The 15,134-nt window shown below is 46.5% G+C and overlaps 1 protein-coding gene across 1 annotated transcript in view; it reads left to right on the top strand.

Annotated features, from left to right (window-relative positions):
* The first annotated feature begins 281 nt into the window (after positions 1-281).
* Positions 282-15,134, top strand: part of Tmod2 (tropomodulin 2) — a 38,196-nt gene continuing 23,343 nt past the window's right edge. The window contains exons 1-2 of the mRNA XM_032909791.1: positions 282-609; positions 13,753-13,945. Of these exons, the coding sequence (XP_032765682.1) occupies positions 13,820-13,945 (126 nt within the window). The 5' untranslated portion in view covers positions 282-609; positions 13,753-13,819. The remainder of the gene's footprint in view (positions 610-13,752; positions 13,946-15,134) is intronic.

Below are 15,134 nucleotides of genomic sequence, written 5' to 3'. Positions count from 1 at the left end.
GTCAGTTCCCCAACACTCCAAACCAAAACTTTTATCAAGCTCCCTAAACCCCAGCTAGCTTCCCTCCCCTCTCAACCAATTAACCCGTCTAGTCCTTCCCACACCTATACCCAGCCAGTAAATCCTAGGACAGGCCTGGTCTGTTCCTGAGTTTGGTCAGAAGTGGGCCTTCATGGTCAGAAAGATGCTCACTTGTCCACAGTCTAGCCAAGCCTCTGCCATTCACTGCGTCAGTGATCCTGAGCATGTCCACAGAGCCTACCCAGCTTCCCCCAAGCCCAGGCTCCACCTGCTTCGCAGCGCGCTGGCGCACAAAGCTCTAGATTCTACGGGAGGACCCTGAGAGGCCAGCGTGTCATCAGGAGACTCAGCGGCCCGGGCAGGGGTCCTGTCCCAGTGTGGCCACCGCGTGTCGCCGGAACTACGCTTCCCAGGCTGCCCCGCTGCAGCCGCGCGCCCCGCGCCCCGCGCCGCGCCGGGCCGGGAGCCGCCTGTTGATCTCAGCTCTAGACCGGGGCTACGGCAACGCCCCTGATTGTCGGACCCGCGTACTCCGGGCTCTAAAGCTGCTGGCCAGGACCTTCCGCTTCGGGATGGGCGCAAGCAAGGGTGAGAATCCGGGGCAGAAGGGGACTGTCCGGGCAGCCTGTCTGAAGCACCCCGGTCCGCCGCTTAGCGTGTCCGCGGGAAGATGCTCCATGGCGTGGCGCGCGGCCAAGTGCAGCCCGCAGCGGCTTGCACCCGAGCTGCGGGTGCGCTGGGTAGCAGGGGACAGCGCTCAGCGGCCGGGGATGCGTGTGGTTACGGATTGCACCGTGCCCTGCAGCCCCGCAGCCCCTCAGCGCCGCAGTCCACGCGCAGATGCAGAGAGGGCGCGGTCTCCGGTCGCTCGGGGCTACAGAACTGGTGTTTTCCACGTTAGGCTTTGTTTCCCATTTTTCTTTCTCCTGTGAACGTGTCTGTGATAAGCTCCCAGGGTCTCCAGCATCTCGCGGCCTCATTTGAGCAGGAGCCTGGGAAGGGAGGAGTCGGGCCGGCATCTTTTCTGAGATCCCCGGAGCTGTCACAAGGACGCATCAGCCTGCAGAAAGCCTCCCTGGACAGGTCCCAGACAATCTTGTCTTATTCTTCCCGGTTAAAATCATGCTGGTATGTGTCTTTCCGAGGCTTCCTTGCTTTAGCCTGTTAGCCTGCAAAAATAAGAAGGTCGGGTTTTTTTTGTTTGTTTGTTTTTTGTTTTTTGTTTTTTGTTTTTTTTGTTTTTTTTGGGGGGGGGGGAAACATGATAATAAAGGGCTCTGGGAATTTTTATTTTAAAATAATAGAAGGTGGAAGGTGATGCGGCTAAAATGCAAATTACAGTAAAGAGGCCAAGAACGCCACCGTTTCTCCGGCGCCTATTAAATATCTGGTTCACCATGCGCTTGGAAAAAGAGAAAAAAAGAATATCAGAGAACGTATTACAAAAGCATGGTTTCCATAGCAGCACCACCATCTAGGAGCTGAAGGCTCCTGGGCCAGACCCCCCTCACTTCTCTGAGCTGCAGTCTCCGTGGGATATTTGGTAAAACGGTCTCTGAACCTCTTTTCTTCCTAGATGCTTGCTTGTGTCGAGGTACTGAAATGCCAGAGTGTTTAACACTTTTACAAAAAGCTTGATGGGAACAGAACGAACAGTTTCCCGTTAAAGAAGGAGGATTTTTTTTCCCCAAGGGTTAGCCAATCCAGTTTTGTTTTGTTTTAAACATACCCGATTCCCTCTGTTTTCTTCAGTCTAAGCTCAATAAATATCTCAAAGGTTTGGTTTTCCCGTTAACATGAATTGGCAGGCCACGGTGTGGCGGTTTTGTTTGCAGAAGGCAATGCGATCAGCTGATAAAGGTTAGTGGCTCCCTAGGGCTGGGTCTGAGCTGTCAAATGTGCTCGGCAAGAAGGTGGGGGAGGAGACTCCAGCAAGCAGTAGGCAAAGAGAACATACAGTGAGGAGAGAGAGTGGTACTGACGATGGGTTATTGTGTGAAATGCGAATTCACAATAGAAGGGCTGAGAGACACACTGTACAACACTGACCTAATTCACCAACGGGTACAAAACCTTTGAGTGAGCATCTTCATGTTATCTCAGAGCACAGAGGGAGCACGTGCCTTTGCACTGCAGAGATCAGGAGCTCTCTACCCTCCTCCAAAGGTCAAGGCAGTACCTTGAGTGGGTCTCCTGCTGTAAGAAGACCATCATTTCACCCAAATAGTATTCCAGCCTATATAATGCAGGGGTAGGGGAACAGCTATCATAGTTGGAAATACAGGTAACTGTGGATTGGTGTATGTGGGCCTTGACTCCTACGTGAGAACACAATAATTGTAAAAGATCATTTTGGGGGGACAGGATGTGATGGGGCCTGTCTTAATCCCAGCAGGCAGATCTCTGGTCTGCTGCATAGTGAGTTCCAGGGCAGCCCGGCAACATGAGACCCTGTCTCAACCTTACACCCAAAATAAAGAAATAAATAGAAATAATTTGAAGATGTCCAAGTTACCTGAATATGCACTGTATGTTAGATAATATAGAATGACTGTTCTTGGGTACAGTAAAGGTATTGTTGTAATTTTTTTTGAATTTTAAATATTTTTAAATGCCTTTACTTATTATTTGACACAATGTATCTTCATTCTATCCATCCTCCTTAGCCCCCCTTATGTCCCCTTCCCACCTTCATGACTTTGCTGCTGCTGCTGACCTATTAAATCCTAGCAGCCACAGCTGCTGCGGGTTTGTGAGTGCAGCCACTGTGTCGCATCTAGAAGACTACTTTGCCACTCTCCTCCCCATCCTCCAGCTCTCACTCTTTCCACTCCCTCTTAGGTGATGCTCCCCGAGCTTCCATGTGGTTGATACAGATGTTCCACTTAGGGGTGAGCGTCAAGCGTCACTTTACTCTCAGCGCGTCAGCCATGACGAGTCTGCACTCACTGTTGCAGGAATCGTCTCTAGCCAGCGTTGAGAGCGGCGCGAACGTAGCCGTTAAGTATTTAGAAGACTGTCTGACGACATGTCCATTTAGCAAAACAGCAGTCGTAGGTTCCCCTCATGGAGGGCCTATAACCTCCCAAGCCATGGTCTTTTGACCAGGCATGAATTCCCTTAATCCAGTCGGGAACTGGTTGGCTGCCCTGCCCCCATAACTGCATTGTGCCATTGTGCCAGTAAGCACACCTTGCCTGGCAGGTCAGTGTGAAAGCATTAGGGTTCACTGTTTGGATTATCCGTTGGTGATGGCATACAGAGCACCTCTGAGAGTGCGAACGATTTGGATTTTAGAGATAAAGCACATTGGCATCTACAACATTCAGCAGGACAATCTGTGGTGGTAAAGCGAGTTCAGGACAGGCATGAGAGCCCGTGAGCCAAGAAGAGAAGCACAATGTACAGCTGGATTTTGTTCCACTCTTTTGTAAACTTGAACCTTTTTCGTCTTTCTTTCTTTCTCTCCCTCTTTCTTTCTTTCTTTCCTTCCTTCTTTCTTTCTTTCTTTCTTTCTTCCTTTTTTGCTTTAGATGACAGTTTCTCTGGCTGCCCTTGAGTTAGCTGTTTAGACCAGGCTAGCCTTGAACTTAGAGATCCATCTGCCTCTGCCTCCCAAGTCCTAGGCCTAAAGGTGTGTACCACCACCACCACCTGGCTTAGATTTGAACTTTTTAAATAAGAAATCGGGGGTGAATTTTTTTTTTAAAGCGACGCAAACAATAGAAAAGGCTGTAGAGGGCTTCAAGGATATCGCCAGGCTGCTGGAGTGAGTCTGACAGAAAGTTCTTAACTCCAGTCTCCCAAGCAAGATATAAAATCTTCCCAGAGATGTTAATGGAGTCAGAAAAAAATTTGCTTCCTTTGGCTCTTCTTGATCATTTATGCTTAAGAGACGAATCCTCTGGCTCTAACTCAAAATGTCATCATAGACTTGGTATCTTTGGGAAATTTGTCATAGAAAACCACCCCCCACCAAGGCCTTTTTATAAACTGTCACAGTGTTTGCATGTAACCAGAGGTAATCTCCTGAGATAAGGCCTTCCGGAACTACTTATACCTAACATAATGTAATCTGCAGCCTTGTGGGCTGTTTGTATGGAATGACAACAAAAGGTATACACAGTAGAGACGCTCTAGGAACGAACCCAGAGTCTTCCCAGCACTCTACCACTGAACTATAGCCTGACATTTTTTAAAAAGATAATTTGATCTGCAGTTGATTAAAGTAGTGATGTGGCAGTCACAGTTATCAGTGCAGCATCTGTGTTGGGTAATTCCCAACCTTCAATAATTCTTGCCCTAGCTAAGAACTACCCTGAAAGGATTCCCTCCTCGACACCGGTGCAGGATTGGAGCTTGAAGATGAGGCCCACGCATGCTAGGCCAGTGCTCTACCACTGAGCCACAGCTGAAACCTTCTTCTGTTTGGTTGGTTGGTTGGTTGGTTGGTTCATTAGTTGGTGGATTTTTTCTTTTGCTGGTAGTAATTTTTTGTTTGGTTGGTTGTTTTGGGGGACTGGTGTTGAGACAGGGTTTCTCTCGGTAATCCTTGCTGTCCTGGAACTCGATCTGTAGATCAGGCTGGCCTTGAACTCAGAGATCTGCCTGCCTCTGCCTCCTAAGTGCAGGGATAGAAGGTGTGCACCACCATGCCCAGCCTCAGCCTTCTTTGTTTTTTATTCTGATTAAGGTCTCAACAAGTTGTTCAGGCAAATCTTGAACTCTTGATCCTTCTGCCTCGCCCTCCTGGGTGGCTTAGGTGACTGCTCCCAGGGTCCAGCTGTCTTTTTCCCTTTCACATCTGGGATCTGTGGCAGTATGTAAGGAAGTCTGAGAATGTAAGTTCTAGCTAGCATCAAATGGTAGTTCATTTTACTTTGGGCTAGAAAATGCTGGGGAAGTAACTGGTTTAGTTTCTGACAGAACATAAATAGTAGAGTTCCCTCTTTGTCATTTTGTGAGTAAATCACATTGAAACCTTGTGTAAAAGGTTATATGGACTTATAGACTATACCTAGTTCAGAGAAAGTTCTAGAAGGTATGTGAAGAAAACTTTCTACTGCAAACTAAAAAAAAACAATAAACTCTTAAGACACCACCAGGTACGATAGCTTATGTCACAGAGATGGGGAGACTCATCATGAGTTCCAGGCTAGCCTGGTCTACACAGTGAGTTTCGGGCTAGTTAAGGCTACAGAGTGAGGCCTGGCCTAAACTTTTAAATACATACATGCATGCATGCATGCATACGTACATACATACATATGATGCTTCATTTAGTCACTGATACAAACCCCTTTTGTTCAATATTAATTTTTCTGTAACTAGATCTCATGTGTGAGAGAGAGAGAGAGAGAGAGAGAGAGAGAGAGAGAGAGAGCGCTCATTTAAAGCATGCAGGATGCATGTTTACTTGGATATGTGTCTGTAGGGATGTATGTTTGTTTTTCTGTGACTCTCAGCTGTTGTGCTTCCAAACATTTAGAATATTAGTGTTACCAGAGAAACTATCTAATCAGATCCAGAAAAGCTGGTTTACTTGTCATGGTCAGATCTCTTTATGAGTTAATGACCACTGAGTTCTTGGATCTGGAGGTAGGGAGGCAAATTCTGTATAATATGGTATACAATGTTTTCCAAGCTCCATATGGGCATTTTGAAAAACTGGCTAACATTGAGCGGAACCAACTTTGGGAAATTCTACCTTCAATGTATTTTTGAGTAGATGGCCAAATATTCTTATAAGTAAGTACAGATCATAAATACTGTCATCTGTATTTCTCATTACTGGGAAGGCCAGAATTCAGACTTCAGTTTCTAGTTTTCATGAATCATTTGACCCTAATATTCTTTCCTAACTTTAATTTCCTCTCTTTCTTCCTATAAACTCTTCTGATTATTTTTTATTATCAATTATTTTTATTTTTAGTACACCAAAAAGAGTCGATTATAATGCAGCTCAATGTGGTGGTACAAGCCTTTAATCCCAGCACTCAGGACACAGAGTTCCTGAGTTCCAGGACAGCATTTTCTAAATAATGAATTGAAGGCTAGCCAGGACTACCTAGTGAAACCTTGTCCTTAAACAACAGAAAACAAACAAACAAACAAACAAACACCATTCGGTTATATACACAACTGTGAAGGCTTTGTGGCTGTGTAAAGGGAGAGGTATTTCTGGATCATCAACAGGGCTGGAACTGTCTCTTCTCCCTCTACAGCCAGTTTGAGTTCCTTGAGGTCCTATATTTCAGCACATCCTTCCTGAGAACTGTAACTGTTTTATTTTTTGTTTTTCTTTTTTTTTTTTCCTCGTATATTTTCAACCTTCCTGTTTGAGTATCAACATTACCCTATCAGTTGGGTATGGTGGCACAAGCTTTAATTCCAACACTCAGGAAACTGATGCAGGAGGATCCCAATGTCAAGGCCTGCCTGGGATGAACAGCAAGTTCCAGGCCAGCCTCTGCATAATGATATCTTGGTTTTGGTTTTTTTTTTTTTTTTTTTTTTTTTTTTTTTTGAGCTGGGGACTGAACCCAGGGCCTTGCGCTTGCTAGGCAAGCACTCTACCACTGAGCTAAATCCCAACCCCATGATATCTTGTTTTAACTCTGCCTCTCACCCTGCAAGGAGGAAAGAGGTGATTAGAGGGAAGGAAAGGGAAGGAAAAAGGAAAGGAAAGGAAAAGAAAGGAAAGGAAAGGAAAGGAAGAATGACTCTCCTAGTAATTATTTCTTTCATGCGTGTTACCTGGCTCCGTGAATGACAGCTAGGTTGGTGGAAAGGTTGACTCGAGGACTGTGAGCTAACAGTTTCTGAAACATGATCTAAGACCAGCCCTGCCAAGCCTAGACATGAAAACACCTCCAAGTTGGCACCCCAGCCCTGAGGAAGAGCCAAAACGCCCCTCATCAGATCACTTTGAGGTCTCTGGAGTCTTGTGAACATGGCTAGCATGTAATCAGTGTGGATGGGCAGGACAGCACTTTTGTCTATAGACAGCCATTCTGATTGGCAGTGCCATTGCCCACCAGTTGCTCCATGGCTTGCCTATCATCCTGAGTCAATTTGTAAGCAATCCTGAGTCAAGTTGCACAAGACACCCACGGGTCATAACAAGGCAAAAATCAAAACTTAGCTGATTGGTGCCAAAGAAAAAGAGATAGGTAGATCAAAGGCCAAAAGAGCAGGCAGAATCCAGGAAAATAGGAATCACAGGGCAGAAACAGGAAACCCATGGTGTTAGGAAGTTAGAAGTCTTTAAATTCCCAAAGGTGGGATGAGGGACTTATTAAAACCAACATGAAACTGGAGCTGGTGAGACAAGAGGATTGGACAGCATGAGACCCTGTCTTGATGATGAAGAAGAAGGAGGAGGAGGAGGAGGAGGAGGAGGAGGAGGAGGAGGAGGAGGAGGAGGAGGAGGAGGAGGGAGGAGGAGGAGGAGGAGGAAGACGACAGCTGGAAAAATAGCTCAGCAGTTAAGAGCACTTTTTGCTCTTGCAGAGGACCTGGGTTTGGTTCCCAGCACCCACATGGCAGCTCACAACTGTCTATAATCCCAGTTCCAGAGAATTCAACACCTTCTGGTGTCCTTAAACACTGTACACACACATGGCCCATTTATATGTATATATGTGTGTATGTATACATATATGCAGGCATAAATACTCATACACAAAAATAAATTAATATTTAAAATAAAGACAACAGCAATAACAACATCAGACAGTTAAAAAACAGAAAGGCTGAAATACAAGGTAAAGAAGCAGACACAGATCTAGAAATGGGGATTCAGCAAGGCATGGTTGTCCACCTTATATAGTCACCAGTACTAACAAAGAAAAAGCTAACCTGGTCTTCAGGTTCAGCCTTCCAGAACTACATGGCAAAACCTTGACTCAGCAGGAGGGGGGAAAGGCACAATAGTAAAAAGAAATGAGAGGGGTTGGGGATTTGGCTCAGTGATAGGCGCTTGCCTAGGAAGCGCAAGGCCCTGGGTTCAGTCCCCAGCTCAAAAAAAAAAAAAAAAAGAAAAAAAAAAAAAAAAAAAAAAAATGAGAACACCTAAGAATAGAACTTAACCAAGAAGGGAATGCCACAGCAGGACGTAGGGCCCATCAAGAGGGACATGCTTCAGTGGGATGTAGGAACCATCAAGAGAATTAGAAATCAAGAGGTAGCATAGGAAGGGAGACATAAGGCTTCCGTGTGAAGGAGCTTCTGCCCCAGCTGGAAAGTCTTGGCTACCTCCTGCTCAGTGGTAGAGCACATGCATGATAGGGGGTCTATGTGTTACATCACCTGATTCAGTTCAGCTATCTTAAGACTATGTACGATATATGTTAGCACAATACAAAACTGCCCAATGATGATTTCTCCAAATACTGCCCCGAGGAGAAGCGATGTGTGGCCGCACTGTTCATCAGTTCCATGTGCATCTTCATCTTGAGACCCGGACTGGTTCCCTCTAAGGTCATGCATGCTTTTAGTCTCCCATGCTCTCTAGTCCATTGCTATAACCACTTGGCCGTGACTACAAGGCCTTCTGTGCTTTCTAAACTAGAAAGGAACCTTCTTCTGTGGGTCCATTGTTAGAAGAGATGACTGTTTTCTCTTGACAGTTTTTGTGCTATAAAATTAGGGAGCAAGAATAAATAGTTCAGCTAGAAGCACTTTGTGAGTCCGATAGGACCGGGTCTTTCCCTGCCCTTCCAGCCTGCTCAATCCCTTTGCTGTAATTTTTTTTTACCAGAAATTTCCCCTTGAAGTTTTGGTGTCTTCCATCCTCTGAGAGTCTTGCATAGTCCAGGTTGCCCCCCCAACTCTCTGTGTACCTGAGTCTAACCGCGAACTTCTGGTCTGTTGTCTCCACCTCTGAGTGCTCGTGTATCAAGCCTGTGCCTAGCTTCATTTGACAGCATTTTACAACAACCACAAAAGATTTCACTGACCTGTCTTCAAATAGCTAGATTTCAAAACCCAGGCTATACCTGTCACATCTTTATATTTGTCTAGCATCTAGCAATTAATTAAAGTGTATGTCTCTCTTGCCTTTAATACCAACACTCTGGAGGCAGAGGCAAGAGGATCTCTATGAGTTTGAGGCCAGCCTGGTCTACAAAGCAAGTTCCAAAGGGCAGCCTAGGCTATATAGCGAGATCCTGTCTCACCCAAACCTAGAAAAAAAAAAATAGAGATGAACTAAGTATTCGGGAATAGTGAATGTTCTGTTAGAGGAGCTTGATAAACTCATGATGTTCTGTTTATTACTTTTAGAAAGTGTGGCTTGACTTGTGCAAATCTATTCATCATTTTTTTTTCAAGTCTCGTGAAATAATGAAGGTATAGATAGTTAACAGCTAAGGATTATCATCATTTACTGATTCAGAAATTCAGTTGGGTTTGGGTGTCTTTGTGCAGAGAACATTAAGGGCTGGGCCCTTCGTGTCAGAGCTGATTTTCCTCTTTCACAGCGTAGTTGTGTTAACAAGACAGTGGAAAAAGAAGCAAAGAAAAGCACCCGCTTGACTTTCCTTCCCAGGGCTTGGGTTTCTGGGTAACAGGAAGAGGCGCTTCCTGCAGCTTGCTGTCACTCCTAGTTTCCATTTTGCTAATCGGCTCTGTGTTTGCCCACCTGGGCTCCTGGCTGCCTCAGAGGCACATGCTCCATCCAGGGTGTGCTTTAGTATCCTGTTGCCTGTTGAATGTTTGCCACGGGATAGACACCCCGCTGGAGGCGAGGCTGCAGCAGGACTTTGCAAACTTTCCACTGTCTCATCGCTCCCAGGAGGGGAACCAGATGTGAGCCCAGCAGGGCCTGGGTGGGTACAGCAGGCCAGCCAAGCTCTGGGAAATCAGAGATGCGACATTAGGAGTGGATATTCTTCTCTGCAGCACACCTGCCTTTGTTTTAGGAGTTTAGTTTGGTTTTGAGATGAGACTCTTACTATATTAGATCAGGCTGGCCTCAAGCTTCTATCAATCCTCCTGCCTCTGTCCCCAAAATCATTTAACAATAGCAACAACAACAACGTAGCCGGGTTTGGTTGTGTGCCTGTAGTTCACATCACTCAGGCTACCCAGTGAAAATTTCCAGGCTAGCCTAGGCCATAGTACAAGAGCTTGGCTCGAACAAAACAACTCACCAATAATTCAAGGTTCTCTTTGAACCTTCAGATCAGATTTGTGCTCTAAACAGACACAACTCTCTTTTCCCCTCTGGCTCTGAGACCCCCACCGGCCCCCCAGCACCTTGCTATAGTATATTAAGTTTGCTTTGATAGCCACCGTTGGTGGTTTAATTAGGGCTGTTATTGCTTGGTGTTCTTTCCCTTGTGGATTACAGTTTGCACCCAGTACCCTCTGTTTGGTCCGCTGCTGAGTCCCAGCAGTGTTAGGAGAAGGTGGGCCCCCCATTTGTTGAATGAATATCCAAGCCTGAACTTGAGAAATCCGGGAGCAGTGATTGCGATACGGTCCCCTGCTTCCTGGGAGGTTGTGGTGTCTGGAGAGAGAGCTCTATAGTAACATGCGTGAAAGAGAACGAGTGATAGCTATAAAGTGGGTGGCATAGGCAAAGCAAATTCAGGGAGGAGCAAATCCTGCGGGCTTAGGTGACCTCAGCAGGCTCCACGGAGGGGTAGGGCTGAGGGGAAAAGATGGCTGCCATGGAAAGATCTCTGGACCCACATCCCCCTCGCTAGTGTGAGCTCATTTCCTTTGTTTGACATCAACATTTATTGTGTGTCTACTGTGGGTCAAGATCTGTGCTGGGAGCCAAGATTTTATTGGTGAATAAATGGTATACAGTATCCAACCTCACAGAGATTAGCTAATAACTAATGTGCTGAAGCCAAGTTGTAGTCAAGGGGGTTACTATAGGGGCAGCAAGTGACCCAGATTTTGAATCAGGGTCTGATCTGACTGAAGAAATAAAGCTCTCACTGACACTGGAAGATGAGTCTGTAGTGGGATACAAGTAGGGTTCTTAGTGCTCTGAGCAGGGGACGTGCATTTATGTTCCAGGAATTGGAAATGGTCCAAGGCTGGATCCAGGAGGACATTGGAGATGCAGTGCAGGGAGGGGGATAGAACTGCAGAGGCCTGAGTGTGAGTTTGGACTGCATCCTCAGGGTAACCCGAAGCCACTGGGGGATTGCAAAATGACTGAAATAAAGGTAATCAAAAGATCCCTTTGACCTCTGTGTGCAGAACGATCAGAAGGTGAGGGGCTGGGCCTGGACATGGATGGAGACGTAGATGAGGTTCCCCATCATTGTGTAAGGATAGGACTTGGTGACTACTACACAGAAGGGTGGGGAAGGAAAAATGGCCAGGATGACACCATGGCTTCTGAAACAACTTCCTGAAATTCTAGAGGAGGAAAGGGCAAATGTGGGCTCTTCTGCTGAATTTTCAGGGTCTGATGATGGAGAAGAGTGAGGAGAGAGAGAAAGCCCAGAGCTGGCTGTGTGGTTGGGCTGGATGGCCCATAGCCTCCCTCACTCAATCCTGTGGTCCTGCAGAGCTCAGGATCTTAGCCAGGCCTCAGAGGCGGTGCACAAAGAGAAGGGGGGACATTCCAAGCCATGGTGCCACATCTGCCAACTTCCCGACAAGAGACAGAGGGTGGGCTCAGACCGAATAACTTGGGGCGATTTCAATAAAGAGGCTATTTACAAGGGTGTGGGAAGCTTTAGGGAATCAACAAGGCAGAAATCTGGCAAGAGTCATCCCAGAGACCCTTTGCCACCCCAAGGCCTGGAGCCAGCAAGACCTTGGGGAGACACGGTCATCTGAAGCACCCTCTCCGTACCCTCCCCGCCCTCACCCCCACCATGTCCTCCTCTTTGCTGCTGGTGCCTCCTGTCGGTCAAACAAAAGGCAGAAACAGCAGCCTGAGGCAGATAGTACTCCTGAGTCACAGCACCGTGATAGAGCACTGTGGACAGCAGAAACGGAAGGAGGAACCGAGGATTCTAGAACAGTCACCCTGGAGTTGAGAGCATTTGGGAGAGAGTATTTTAGTTTCTGTATTGCTGTTGTGACAAAGAACAAAGTCATTTGCTTAAAACAATATGAATATGTTGACCCTTCAGTTAGAGAGTCAAATGGATCCTGCTGGTATCAGCGAGACATTTTTGCTCTCTAAAGGCTGTAGAGGGTAAAGTCTGAACTTATTTCAATGTTCCTCTTCTCGTGGCCCTTCCCGCATCTTCAAAGCCCCAAATCATGATGTTCTGACCATGTTCTGTTCCAGCCATGACCATTTGGCTTTCCCTTCTGTCACCTGAATACTTTGGAGTAAATCGTGACCACTCAGATGATGCAGAATACTTTCCCTGTGAGAGGCCCTTAATTTAGAGCAGGAGAGCTAGCTCAGTTGGTAAGATCCAGGTTCCTTAGGTGTAGTACATAACTTTCACCAACATCCCGTCTCCCCCAGTCAACCAGTCTTCCTCCTAGCCACCCCAACCCATTCCACCAACCCATCATGCACTTTCCTATCCTGCGTTTTTGTGTAGGCCCTGGTCTATCCTAGATGGCTCTTGCACATACATGTCCCCCCTTAGGACCTCTTCCTTCAAGACACAATGACAGTCTCCTATCCGGATGACTCTCAAAGCTCCCCTTCCCTTACCCAACAGTTTTCAACCTACTTCAGACATTATTATAACACTACATGGCATCTGTGTGTCTGTCTCACTAAGCTCTGACCTTCCTGGAGGGAGCTTCTCTAGAACTGTACTTGGGAATACAGCAAACCCTTACTGCATTGGAAGAGCTGACTGAACGCAGAATGCAGAGTTGTCTTCGTAGGGAAGATCTGTTGAATTTTCCTCAGGGGGCTGAGTAAAACTTGCATTAGGCATGAAAGTTCGGGAATGAGGCATTTCAGAGGAGTGGAAGGCTGGAAAAGCATGTCTTAGCAGTATAAAGAGCAATTAGGAAGGATGACTGCAGAATTGCTAGTCAAAAGGGGACATGAAGCTGGGAGGGAGATGGGGTGGGGCACTAGGAGGTAGTCGTGTATAGAAGGGATCGAAGGATGTTATTTAAAGGTAGGAACTTTCAAGTGAATTAAAAGAAAACTAATAGAATACTCTCAAAGACATCATTAAAAATGGAAGATAAGGAAAGAAGAAGAAACAAGAGAGAGTTAACTGTGTGGCGAGAGCTTTAGAATGTCTCTTGGTTTCATTGCATGGACTTAAGGGACAACGTGTTCTCACCCAGAGCCTCTAAACTCTTTCCTCAATGAGTCCCATTCTGTGTTCTTCACAGCACTCTCCACCCTGAAAGGGCACAAGTATGCTGCTTACAACTGCCATACAATTAGTCATTGTTCTTCACTGTTTTCAATGGAGAGCAAGGAGAGGCTTTGTAGTAGAGTGGAAAAGCACTCACTACCCTGGGAACCAGAGGCCAGGCGCACCTCCAGTAGCAAGGTCTCTGCTCACCACCTGCTCAGTCGAGGTCTGTAAAATCCAACATCCAGTGACAGTGTCGTGCAGCCTTCCTTACAGGGCTGCTCTAAGGGGGGAAATGGTTGGGATAACATGCTGTGTGTGAAAATACAGCAAGCTGTGGTCGGCTCTGGAAACTAAGGTAATTGCCTTTTGGGTCAGTTGTCTGTGTAGTAGAATTCATTGCGAGCCTGGCACAATCTGTTACTGATTTTTCAGTGTTCGGTAAGGAGATGACGGTGTTTCTCTTTGTCAGTGGTAGTGTGAAGTCTCAGGAAGCTGGCCCACTCGAAGGTGTGTGAGGAAGGTGTATCTCGGAAACCATGGCGCTCCCCTTTCAGAAAGGGCTGGAGAAATACAAGAACATCGACGAGGACGAGCTTCTTGGCAAACTCTCAGAAGAGGAACTGAAACAGTTGGAAAATGTTCTAGATGACCTAGATCCCGAGGTTTGTGGCGTAGGACTGGAGTGGGGTGCTTAATGAGAGCACAGGAGAAAGGGGCGGGTGGCTAAAGTCTCCACAGCCCCAGTACAAAGTTATGAAATTGTGAGTTCTTCCCCATTGCTGCTGAGCCATTCTTACAGGTTCACAGTGAGCCCAGGGGCCACTGCGGTGAGAAACAGCAAGTGTGGGTCTCAAACACTAATTCACTGTAGATGGGCAAAGGTGTTTTGCAGTGGGAAGGAGCAGTCTGATTTAGCCTGGGGCTTGGGGTATATTCCAAGTGTCAGATCCCTTGCTGGGCCCAAGGGTCCTTGGGGGAAAGGACTCTGTTTTATAACTAGAAGTCACACTAGCAGGAGGGACCCACACAGGATCCCACACGGGTAAATGTCTGAGGTGCTGTTGCAAACTCTTGTGTAGTGTAGTTCCTTTTGGTTTTATTTTTTGAGACACGTTCTAGTGTACTCCAGGCTGGCCTGGAACTCATCGTAGCTGAGGATGGCCCACACTTCTGATCTTCTTGCTTCCCTCTCCCAGGTGCTGGGATTACAGATATTTCAGCGTGTTAGGGATTTGACCCCGGGATTTCTGTGTGTGAGGCAAGCACTCTGCCAGCTAAACCACACAGCCTCAGACCGTCTTTTGGGTTTATTGATGCAGGGTCTTGTAGTCCAGATGGGCTGCAAACTCACTCTACAGATGAGGATGACTTTGAATCCCTCCAGTCTTTACCTCCCACGTGTCTGAGTAGCAGGCATGAGACACAACACTAGCCAGACTTTTTGAAAGGCAGGTCTTACTGTGTAGTCTTGTCTGGCCTGAAACTCACTATGTAGCCCAGGCTAGCCTGAAATTCATAGACATTCACCTGCCTCTGCCTCTGCCTCTGCCTTCCATTTGCTGGGATTTAAATATACGTAACACTATAGCCAGCCCAGAATTTTTCTTTTTAAGATGGAGTCTCACCATGTAGCTCAGGCTAGCCTAGAATTTATTATGTAGCCCAGGTTGGTCTCTTATGTGTTGGCTATAAGCATGCAACACCGTGCCTGGCTTTATGTCATTTTTTTTCTCTTTTTGGTTTCTTTTTGATTTGTTCTTGTTGCTTGTAGGGTTTTTTGTTGTTGTTGTTGTTTTGTTTTGTTTTTTTGAGACAGGGTCTCACATAGGAGAGACTGGCTTCCAGCTCATT

Source organism: Rattus rattus, chromosome 8, assembly GCF_011064425.1.
Source record: "Rattus rattus isolate New Zealand chromosome 8, Rrattus_CSIRO_v1, whole genome shotgun sequence".
Classification (NCBI taxonomy): domain Eukaryota; kingdom Metazoa; phylum Chordata; class Mammalia; order Rodentia; family Muridae; genus Rattus; species Rattus rattus.
The sequence above is the reverse complement of the archived record's forward strand: the minus strand, read 5'-3'. Positions and strand labels throughout refer to the sequence as shown.